A 12,530-nucleotide genomic window follows, 5' to 3' on the forward strand; every position below is an offset into this window, starting at 1 on the left:
CAAATCGTCCAATTCTAGATTAGATTAGATTCTCCCTCACACGAACATAATGAACATCAACTAAAGACGACTGCTGGTGTCACATGGCGTTAGCTGGACCAACAGTAAGGTGAACGGTGTACCTCACAAGGACTGTTGTACCAACTATCGGAAATGCACATTGACACGTAGAGATCACGACCCCCTCCAACAATGCACTCTAGTCCTCTAAGTTCAAGTGGGGATTGAGGACTTATCAGGGAAATCGTGCAAATTGTTATTATCCTTAACCACCCTCTTATAGCTCGAGATTTTGAATCAATGAGTCAAGTTTGTACACCTGCCCATCTAAATGTGAAGATGCCTTGATGTTCATTTCTACTTTATAATGTTCATATAGTTCATATGACCACGGCACCACCAATTTTGTACCTTTTGCACTGAATTCTGTCGTAAATTAGGAGTTTTTTATTGTTTGCTCACTAAAATGGGCAATTTTAAACCCCTTTTATGAAGACTATGCATGAAGAGCAAGGTTTGAGTCAATGACATGAAATCATCTTTTCATAGATCCAAAGAATATCATCTAACTGTATCCATACATTGATTTGAATAGGCCTAGAGGCTGGCCTATCTTGATGTGTGGTATTGCCACAACTACAAAATTGGTGTACCTGGCATCATGTATGATCCATCCATCATACCATTAAGCGAAGGGAGTAATGAAGGACCTCCTATTGAAAAGCCATTGGTGACATTATTTTTGACGGCACTTTCATCAGTGCCAGATTGTGAGGCGACCTCTTTCCAGAGTTGCTGTAGCTCAAGTGGATTCATACCTGAAAAGAGAATTATTCTTCATCAGACTTGGAGAACAGCAGCAAGGAGAGTGCTGATGTAGAGAAGTTCTCAACAGATATCAAACGTCACCCCATATTAGAAGCACCCACGACGTATGTTATGGCTGAATATGATTAAACCCCCTCTGGAGGATGTCACATGTTTGCAATTTACCTCGTTCTCTCCTATCAAGCGGACAAACACTACAATTGTCATGCCCAATAGCAAACAATGTCTTCTATGAGTCTAGCAACTGTGGATCGAGACTTTTACTCCTTAGCTTATGTTGTTTTGACTGCCCATCATCGCTTCAGTTGTGACGTGTATACACAGTAAGTCAAAGGTTTATATACTCGATGAATTTTTGTTTGACCAACCATTTTCATGCTATCATGAGACGAGGCATAAAGTTGACACTGATTGTTATGGTAGCAAAAGACCAGAGTGAGCAGGTACTAACCCTGATGCATTCCAAACTGTGGCAACCCTAGCCCATGACTGAGCAGGTACTGTCTCTGCTGAAGCTGCATCTGCTGAACCAGTTGCTGCTGCTGGATGGCAAGCTGCTGCAACTGGGTTTGGATTTGCTTAGAGTTCTGTTTCTTGTCAGTGGCGGCTTGCTGCATCAGCTGGGACTGCTGCACAATGTTTAACTGTAACTGTTCATTCATGTGCTGTATGAGTTGTTCGTGGAGCTTTTGATGACCACTCTGAAAAATATTAGGAATGGGTTTACTGACACGGCAAACACCTTTAACAAACAAATTTCTATGACATCTTGTTTCTAGTTCTAATTATTTTGAATGTAAGGCCTACTGTACCAATAGAATGGTAGGCACCAAGCAAAACTTTGCCAACAAATTTTCAAATTCCTCGAACTGTTTTGAAAAGGGACATTGGGATATGCTTACCTGCTGTAAGAATGCTGACTGCTGCATGGCCTGCTGTAGCTGCTGAGGTGATGGGATATGCTGCTGAAGTAATTGCTGCATTGGCTGTGGAATAAGTCCATGTTGCTGCTGCATCAACAGCAATGGAGGCTGATGAGGGAAGTCCGTCATTGTTTTACTTTTTCGTTTTGTTTTTATTGCTGAACCATTCTGTATTGAAGAGGAAGACATTTTTGTTACTAGACCAGCACAGAAAATGAGCTAAAGTTTTCAATGCCCTCTAATGTTGATGACCCCCCCGGCCATTCTTTCTGGATGGCCTCCCTGCTTTTACCCTATCCTTTCTTCTCGATGCCACTTTTTCGCAATACCTTTTAAATCTTCATCTTTAACATTTTGTCCCTCTCTTAGTTTTAGAAGGAAACTCACAAATGCTTTCATAACATGTTGTTATTGACATTACAAACATATTATCACCTTGCCAAATGTGTGAATTAGTAGTCACGTCAATTCTGAAAAATATTTTAAGCCTCTTACAACCTCAGTTTGCAACCAGTAATTTGATTCACTGCTTAGGAAAAAGAGAGTGAATGTTTTAATCCACTTGCGAGTTAATTTTCTACAGCCATAATTACTTTTTTTCATGTAATCAGCAGGACACATACAATGTGCACAAAAGAAGCAGGCCTTTTAACCTATTCTAAGTGAACTTGCCTGCATGGATGAGTGAACATCGCCATTCTCCGATGCATGATCTCCATTTGGAGTTGGGCTGTGCATCTCAAGGCTTGAGTTTGTTGACAGATTCATGGCTCTCTCTTGGTCAGTATTCCCATGGTCCATAAGCCCATTCTCCTATAAGAATAAGAGGCAAAAATCATGAGCAGGATGGTCTGGGATGCTTGGATTACCTGATTAAAAGGTGCAAATTCATAAGTGCAATTCTAGCAGCATCTCAAGACAATTCTCCTCCTTTCAACATCTTCATCTCCTTTCAACATCTACATTCTGTTTTTTCTTCTGATACAATTGAATCCAAATATGATATTTCTCATAACTTGTGCCTTTTTCGAAAGCCGAGATAATTTGCCAATGAATTTTTGCCTGTAAACTACCGGTAGTCAGAAGTACCAATATTCAATTCTGCCAGCATTTTCCCCCTGACCTTCATTGTATTTTCAATCCACACTGTGTTGGATACAGCAGCTAAATTTTTTTACACAATTTCAAATAATCATCAAACAAAGCTGCCCAAAAAGACAATAATCTACTTTAGTTGTAATATGATATGGCCCATTTCAACTGAAACAGTAAAAGCCCCAAAAAGATGAATGTCAACATTTACTCATCTCCTGGTCTATTTGCACATCCACAACAAACAAAGGGATGCACACAGACAATATGTGCGTCTACAATGTCAACAAGAGAAAAACCAAATGTATTATAAATACCAACAAAGGATTTCGCTGCACGCTATTGTTGATCAACAAAACAATAGCCATTGAATATGAAATAAAACGGAGATGGAAAAAAGGATAATGACTGCTTGATATCAGGTGAAACTAGAAAGACCCATATTCAGAAAGTATCAAAATTGTTTCGAATGACAGAAAAGGGTTCACTGGTAACTTAGCAGTGATACAATTAACAGAGTTAGCAGTGTAAATATGCCTTTTTGAGGACTGCTAGGTATTGATAAAGAAATGATGAGACTGAACATATATCTTGGGTAATGAGAAATGAAAACAAAGGACAGTGGGTGTCAATATCATAACAACAAACACCACACAAATGTATTTGTAATTGAGTTTTGTAGAAACAGAGAAAAGGTAAAACAAATATCTGTTGTTTTAATATACAGTTTTTTTGAGTAAACTGAAACTATTGCATCATTTTTACATTTGTTCAGACTTTTATGGTGAATTCGGGTAACATCAAACATGACAGTAGTGGATACCCGGTTTTATAATCATTTGAAAAATTTGTAAAAAACAAAACATTACAAATAGCTGAGAAGGGCCATTTCTAGCTGCTGCATGGTAGTTTATACATATTCAACACAGGTACAAGTAACCAATTTAATAATAGTTTGCATTTATGGAGCACTTTTCAAGCTCTAATTAAAACTTTATCATGGAAGTTGTTCGGAAGAGATTTTAACTTGTGACCTATCAGCCAGAAGTCTGGCACTACTCTACTGCACCACATGAAAAGTCAGAAAGAAAATGAGACACTGAATCATTAAAAGGTGAAATATAAAATATATCTACCCTGTTCAGAGTTTGAGTTGGCGTGGACCGTATATCAAATATCGTTGTGAATTTTGGATTGGGTTCTTTGGGTTTATCAGCAGGCGGATGATTTAGTGGCGACGGAGTTCGGTGACGATTTGTGTTAAATCTTGGCGGTGAAGTATAGCCAGCTGCAAAAGTAGCTGTTACTCTCGGTCCACCTTTATCCGTGAAGTCCGCAGTGGCAGTCATACGAGGCCCAGCAGTGTGTGTGTGAGCATGACCACCACCATGTGGCCCACCATCTTTATCCTCAGATCGGCGCCGATTGAACAGATTTTCGCCCCCTAAATTCTTATCAAAGAGCATACTCCGATAGATTTTCTTCATTTGAATTTCAATCGGGGAAGTATTTGTCCGTTGGGATGGTTTGGGTTCTGGCCCAGGCTCAGGTCGATGAGTTCCAGTATGAGCAGTAGGCTGTTCCGGCGGCACACGAAATGAAAAATGATGTCCCTCACAATTTCCAGGGCGAACATTTTCAAAGCATCCACCAGCGATGTGAGTTATATTGACCCGAGGATGATCAGGGCCAAACACATGATAACCCCACCTTTTGGGAAACTTAGGATAACAGTATTCCGTAAACTTTGGCTCCTGCATGTTGAGGAATAAGCCAGCGAGTGAAATTTAATGATGCGCTCACTCCTTCAAAAACTCGCTCAAAGTGTTGAAGGCAAATTGGAGTAGATCAAGTTCGGTGATGAGCAAGTAGGAGACCACCTGTTTGTTTCATGCATGTGGGGGAGATATCACCTCAATCAAACAGGGTCTCCAATAAATAAATTGGCAGAACCCAATCTCATTCCTCAATTCACAACATCTGCATGGAATGTTCCATTCGAATCAAAGGGAGAGGTTGCTAGGCACTTATCGAGAGATGACGTTTCATTGGCACAGAAACAAAAGGCAGCGTGGACGTGTTAATATCACTGAGGGGGAACTTATGTTCTAACAAGAAAACCCACAGGGTGATAAGTACACCACTGCAAATAAAATTGTTGACCCTTTACTCAAGACAACAAATATGAAAAAAAATTCAAATGTCTAAAAGACGACCTCCACGGATAGGAGATAGGATAACCCTCTGACTATGAATCATCAAATTCCACATCTGAAGGACAGTTTGATTCTTAAGAATTGACTCTTAGCTTATCTACCTAGATAGTGCAGACACTTGTCCTAATGACTGCAGATTTCACCCAAGTAGTTTCCCACCTCCGCAGCCTCAGCGGGAGAACTTTAATCCGCGTCAACGGGGAATTTGCCAATTCAAATTACACTGTACTTGCTAGCTCAGCTGAGTTGGAGGGGATGCAAAATGCATCGCGGGTTATATTCAATTACCAGACAACCAATGGCATCAAGTAATTGCGGCAGCAGCGGCCAAGCGAGGAAACACTCTTCTAGAATCAGTCCCTAAGAATATTGATCATTTTATATCAATAAACATCCCTGCAAGACATGACAGTGTGAAGTCATCATCTCTTCAATTATTCACATTATTGTTGTCTTCTATTGTTGATGTTGTTATTGACATTCAAATCTCAAAAAAACATTTCATCGCCTCGGTTGGCTTTGTTCCACATAACAATATGCATGCCAATAAACAAACTATCATTCGATTATCATGATCCATTAAATATGAAAATAACAATCCACAAAACCCACAACAATAAATACATCATCAATCGCTTGAATGCCCGCCATATTTATTTTTTGTAATCATACCAACAGAAGAGGACGTATAGGTCGTTATTATTGTTTATCAGGTGACAGGTGTATCCTCATTTCAGGTCAACAACCCAGGATGATGACATGGTTAAGGTGCAATGCAAAACCAGCCAGAAGGTAGTCCAATAATTATATGCAACAAGGGCAATGAGGAGATTGAAAATCAGATGGATTATCAATGAATGTAAATTTTTGTTAAACTTGTTTTAGCAGGTGTAGTATTGAATAAATGTATCATTGCAGCGGTTGTGGTAATCTCATGAAAGGGATTCGGCCTTGTCCCTGGTTTAGCTGGAGTTTGCACTGAGAACCACAATCATCCTGATCAGGGGCTCATGTCACTTCTCTGGCCCTGCATGCAAACCCCTAAGTTCTAGATCAAAAGCAATTGCGCCTGATTGACCTATCTGGTTGTATTGGTCACCACCGAAGTACGCAATAAACACAACCAATATCTAAGGTTTCAATGCCTGACTCTGGCATATCGCTTGAGACCTTAGCCAAGTCTCCTACATTTGAGTAGTTTATGACACAATACTAGTGAGCATCCTTAGATCTTAAGGGGTTAATTTCCAAACTTTCTGAAGCTAGTGATACTATAGTACATTACAATTCAATGAAGATTATATGTCAAACTAATTCACATTCTCTAAATATTGTTTCAAAAGCATAAAATCAAGCATGAATAAAAGAAACTGAATATTTGTGGAAACACAACACGTTATTGTCTAAATTCCAATGATATATATCTTTCCACAATAAAAGACATCGAATCTAGAACATTCTTTCAAATTGTCATTGAAATGTACGTAAAAGTTGAAACCGTCATAAAAACGGGTGCATAGGAATTACATATGTATTTTTCGATAAACCTTGTGCTAATCCATTGTAGACAGCACATAATACAAACTCTGCACAATCTGCTCTCCAAACACCATCAACCTAAAGACAATGCTCAATCGATACTAGACAATCATTAAATATGCTAAGCTGTGATCGGCAAAAAACAATCCAACTTGATTATGCGAATAGATGCTTAGACAACGACTAGTGACGTCTATGAGTTTGAGGGAATCGACAAGGAGAATACACGAGTTCAAGGACTGCTGGAGACCTCTAGGATTTCTAGAAGACACCACTGTTTAGTCAAAGTAACTGTCTTCTGCACTAGATGTCTCTCTCTGCATTGGAATCCTCTGCTACTTCAACATGATTGCCCCTCCAGGCCATGCTAACTTGCACTTAGTCCTTGCCAGCACCCTTGAGCAAGGCACTTTACCAAGGTTGTCTTCACGCAAAGATACTGGAGCAAGACATGTACACTACATATCAGCTAGCATTCCCAGGTCTTTTTACCAACACCAACAACTGGCATAGGTATGGTGCCTCACACTCAGACCTTTGTCAAGGTCCTTGAGTTATGCACTTCACCAGGGTCTACAGAGGTTACCTGAAGTCAAAAGTCAGTAAGCAGACAGATTGTACTGAAGGATCTTTTTTCCAAACCGACATGAAAAGCTACATACTGTTTATCAGCAAGCAATGAATCCACGTTGTGTGATCCAACAAGGTATATAAACATTGGTAATGATAATTCGAAACCGCCAACGTTTCCCTCAAAGTAAAATTGACAAGTACCAGGTGAGGAATTCAATCAGCGGGGCCGTTAATGGACGCATATTGTATGTCATTTACGCTTGATGTGTTTTGATTCAACAGATCTCAGATTGGAATGCTACAAATGTTTTTTGTGTGTTTTTCATGAACGGGATTTAACTACTTGTATAACTTTAAGTAGAATAACTTTCAGTTTTCAGTGGAGTCGATCAATTCATTTTCAATATGAACAGCTACATTTACACTGGACAGAAATACTTTTTTTACTTGATTCAAGTTGTATACCCGGATGATCATGCCCTGTGGACCACCACTGGTCCCTCTTTCCAACTCATTCATCCTCTGTAAATGAGATGAGTACACATCACAAGTAGAAATAACCCCCATCCCCTTCGCAAGTTTTATATTTCGAAATAAGTGGTCCCAAAATAGCCATCACTATCTCTCAATCTTACCAGACAATAAAACACACATCTGTTTGAGCATACATAAACACTCCGGACAACAAATAAACAACCATATTTTTTCGAGCGACGCCTAAAAATACAAAATTCAAGCTGCATAAATACGCCACGGAAAGTTTGATCTGAGTTCATTAGAAACTGCTTGAGCGATATTTAGATCCCGTACTGTAATTATCGCACTTTTTCTGCGGCTGAAACCGGAGTGAGGCTGTAGAATAAACAAGGCATCGGCCGGCACTCACCGTGAGAGTGACCCGATACATATCGACACCTTCCACCTGTGTAAACAACGCCAGACAACATCCGGTTATTCTATAAAATCAAGACAAGTATGTCTTGATACATGTACGATTCATTAAGCTTATCGACTTTAATTAATGCACGCAAAAGACAACATTATTTAAATGTGCTTTTCACTAATTCAAGGGCATGAATATGGCCTCTTTCCGTAGACAGGTCATTTTCAAATCAAGTCAAGTGTCTTTTCAAAGGTCAACAAGACATCAATTACGAGAAATCAACCCTAACAAAAGGATGAAAATCATCCTTCAAGTGTTCTTGAGTTTTACTGCGGTTTACATCCACCTCAAGAAATGAGAATGTTCACTTCAATTCAAAATTGATCATATGAGCTACTCACCAACATATAGTGCAATGGTATGTTAGTTCTCACTGTGCGATGAAGTACCAATTAGCAGGCCACTATAATGATTAAGTCCCATCAGGATGAACTAAACCCTTAATGTATGGGGTGGGGTTTCGTCCAAATGAACTATACACTCACCATCCAGACCAACCACGCCCTTGATTTCGAGCAATCTGAATGAACAGGTCAATGGACGTTAGGGTCATCCACACAGGACGATGATCAAACTCCATCCAGATATGTTGCTGGATTTTGGTCAATTTGTCCAGAATGATCCTGAGGGATTGCTCTCTTGGGGTAAGGGTCTTAAGAGCGACTTTCGTCACCACAACCTGCGATAATGATGGCATGTGACATGACCAAAATCTCCTGTTTGTGCTGGTCACTGCTGGTACCTGTGATGAGAATTTGTGATCAGCATCACACCCAGCAATTCCCTTATCGACCCAGGGACGAGAGATATTTTTGGTGCACATTGTAGCACTTATAATCAGATCGCAACAATTTCAATTGCTTGTTTGGTTGGAACTTTACCAACCTAGTCTACAGAGTGCAAACCTTTTTCAGTGATAAGGGATCATTTGCCACATCTACGCATCTGTACAGGTAATAGATATGCTTCCATTTCATATCGCCCCTGTGCACATTTGAAATTAACTCCACAATTATCGCGGTTGATATCGAGAGAATCTAATTTCTCCAGTTAAAAGCTTTTATTAATACATCCAAACATGAAACCACATCCATTATTTCCCACGCCCGCTCCCATGTATTGTTGTTTACAATCCCGTGAATGAGAGTAAACAATGTTTCTGGTGCACCGCCATATTGTCAGAGAACGGTAGCGTGGCAGTACACCGCAGACTTTGATCTAAAATACAGATGCAGTCATGTTGAAAATGATAACAAAGTTCTGATTAAAACTTGCATGACTATTTCATGTTGCCGATCAGCTGCGGTGCATGTAAACAACGATGATATGGCCACTGACTGATACGCAATGATAAATCAAATTATGTATCAACAGAGAACAATGGAAGCAAGCATTTTTTCCTGCAGTTTCCTGCAAGTTCCAAATTGCACTTTGTGTTTCGTTTTTAGACATTCTTTATCTCTTTTACAAATCAGTTTCACACGAAGTCACAATTTCTGAGAGGCCACACAATAGAACGCCATCATCAAATTTCCAAATCCTCATCATCCGATTCCTAATTCAGTCGTTCTCTAATTATTGCACATTTGCTCATTACGTTGGAAGCAATCAAACAGCCCATAGGCACCATCAGCCTGATGCATTGCCCGAGGCCCATATATCTCAAGTGAAAAGCTCACAGCAGAAACCTTGGTAGCAAACTCTGGACCCTGAGGCGAAAGTTGTTTTTGAAATTTTACAATCCATTTAGAATGAACTTTGCAATTTTCATATCAAAGCCATGGGTGGTTGGAAAAAAACTGACTGACTTTTTAGAAATATTGCAGATTCTGCTTGTTGTTCTGTCTCTGAAATATCACCCACCGGACACCAGATAAGACATGAATGTGCAACCAGTACCACCGGCAGCAAAAACGCCCAAAAGCAAACATGCCGTTCTAAATCGGCATGAATGGGAGAATAAAGGTCATGATATAGCGTAGTATTGTTTCGTTAGGGACACAGTCCCTTTAATTCCAGCTGACTGCATGAAGTCATTCAATGTTATTCCAACAGAGGGCAGCAGGTACCACAAACTCAACAGCCAGAGAAGTTTGGTCAGTTGTTGCCAGTCATCACACTGATAACACAAGTGCCTTAACTCACTTTTTGGCCAACTTGAGAGTGCTCGTCATAGTAAGACTTAAAACCTAAGTCAAACAACCAATTAGTCACAGATTACATAGAACAAGCGTTTTTGCCGAACTCGACCATTTGAGATAGGCATTTTTCTCTCTGACATTGGCGTTTTTCATTTTTTTTACTGTAAGGATGTTTTTCGACTGAAATGGATCGTTGAGCAGGACAGATTGCTCCAGCATCGCTGACTTGAAACTGAGGATCAAAATCTGTCAAGACCTCTTATAACAAACCCCAACCGAGTAGAGAACAATGAAGCGCTAAATACATCACCACTTTTCTCCAAGACGCAGCGAGTGACAGCCCACGATTAAAGTAACACATCTCCATTATATTATCAAGACAATGAACAACACTAACAAAACAATGTCATTGTCTCCAGCAGCCCAAACGATTTTGCATAATCTGTCGATGCATTTCGTGCATATCTGAGGCAGACCATTCAACCTGGCACTTCCTTTTTTGTGAGGTCTGTAACACGTGTGCCACGCACTTCCTTTAACACTTCCAAGCCATTCATCGCCGTTCACTTGTCATTTCTTTCAGAGGGTGTGTGTGTAACTGCACTCCGGGGATCCAACCCCTTGGGATGACTGCAAGTCACTGTTATTTGAAAAGTCATTTTGATGCTCTTAAAACCTAATACCCAGTGTGGAGTAAATGAGAATTTTGCAAGAACCTGGAAAGACTTCCTGCTGATGCAACAAAAGTCAGTAGAATTGGAACAGAATTGGAATTTTGCCTCCCTCCCCCGAAGAGTCCCAAGACACCTACCTCGAATTCATTTTTGCATACATACCTGCAACGAGAAAGAAACAAAGTGTCATAATAACTACACAATGCTGTATGCATTACGTAGGAGGAAACCAGATCAAGGAACAGTATCAACTGGAGGTTCAAAGAAACTTGTATCTGTTTTCTGGGTCCTCAATCCAAGACATACAATGATAAACAGCTGCCAAAGTTGACACGGCCTAAAAATGATCTGATCATTCTTATAAAACTAGGCAAAATAAATATTGATGCTCACAACAACGGCCTGAACAAATATGGATAGTTTTATTTTCTGATTCTGTGACACAAAGCATCTCGACTTCACTCCAACCTTACTATATAAAATCACAAACAGTTAAGTGTCCGGTGATGCACAGAATCTGAGCGGCAACCACATGAGTTGATATAACCAAGTGGAATTTATCTGGTCTTGCAGACCCTGTTGACAATGGAATTCGAAGTGTTGTGTGCCTGCAAGAACCTCGCCAAATGATCCACTCTGTTTTGTTCGAGATGTTTGTCTCTCGAGTTGCAATTCGGGCATTGTTGTCTTGCAATTGGGGCATTGTTGTCTTTATCTGTCGGGGACATCCTAAATTATCAAATATTGGATGAGGGTATTTGTTGTACCGGAAAATGGTTCAGCCGTGTTGTTTTTTAGAGGTCATAACAGATTGCCAATGGGGGATATAGGATTTCAAACGATACTTTCCATCATACTCTCCACGGTCAAAACACTTTGCCCGACTTTTTCTCCACTGTATGGCTGTTGCTGAACACTGCCCAACATAATGCTTTACAGCATAGTGTAGAAATCATGTCCTGTTTCTCTCTCATGATAACAGGATGTATGCATAGATGAACTAACATAATATGAAAGGTATAGCAGGGTGTCTTGGGACACTTTCGGGGGGGGGGGGGGGGGGGGGGATGGACTTTCCTGCCTAAAGGTGGCAGCAATCAGTAAGAACAGGCTGAGCATGCAGTCACCCTCATCTTGTGTGACAAACATCATTTACACGTCCAACAAGGTTCCCAAACCACAAATCTCCAATAAACAAAACTCTGGTAATAAATATATTGTCAATATTTGTTCTGTACCAATTTCCGTTCTGCTAGTGATATATCACACGTATCAGTTAATCACATCTCATTAATGGATGTCTTATTAACTCTCCAAGCTTTAATCTTTAACACTTCGGGTGTAACATATCTGAACAGTTCTTGGATAGCATAACCTTCAAGTTATATTCAGCCCCATCCTAATGATCCTCGATCTCAGTGACAATGCAATAGTGCAGTTTTTAATATTACATAATTCAGTCAGAATGACCATTGTTGTTGACGTGAAGCTTGGACACCTTTAGATATTGAGTGATGACATCACATTCCATACCCCTGACCTCATCTTTAATTTCACCATCTGCTCTGAAACCATCCTTTGATCCCCCAATCAATGAGATA

General features: G+C 40.0%; 1 protein-coding gene across 10 annotated transcripts in view; it reads right to left on the minus strand.

The window, feature by feature from the left end:
- The window catches only part of LOC135491735 (forkhead box protein P1-like), a 49,576-nt gene that overhangs the window by 20,140 nt on the left and 16,906 nt on the right, over nucleotides 1-12,530 (minus strand). For 6 of the 10 annotated variants that reach the window (XM_064777831.1, XM_064777830.1, XM_064777829.1 and 3 more), the window contains exons 1-5: nucleotides 3,980-4,741; nucleotides 2,424-2,564; nucleotides 1,731-1,919; nucleotides 1,280-1,529; nucleotides 654-818 (exon numbers count right to left, since the gene is read on the minus strand). In XM_064777831.1, coding sequence (XP_064633901.1) covers nucleotides 654-818; nucleotides 1,280-1,529; nucleotides 1,731-1,919; nucleotides 2,424-2,564; nucleotides 3,980-4,603 — 1,369 coding nt within the window. In that variant the 5' untranslated portion in view covers nucleotides 4,604-4,741. Of the gene's footprint in view, nucleotides 1-653; nucleotides 819-1,279; nucleotides 1,530-1,730; nucleotides 1,920-2,423; nucleotides 2,565-3,979; nucleotides 4,742-12,530 lie in introns of those variants that run through there. The other 4 variants (XM_064777835.1, XM_064777837.1, XM_064777836.1 and 1 more) reach the window with 2 other exon arrangements.

The sequence above is a fragment of the Lineus longissimus genome, chromosome 7, assembly GCF_910592395.1.
Source record: "Lineus longissimus chromosome 7, tnLinLong1.2, whole genome shotgun sequence".
NCBI lineage: Eukaryota > Metazoa > Nemertea > Pilidiophora > Heteronemertea > Lineidae > Lineus > Lineus longissimus.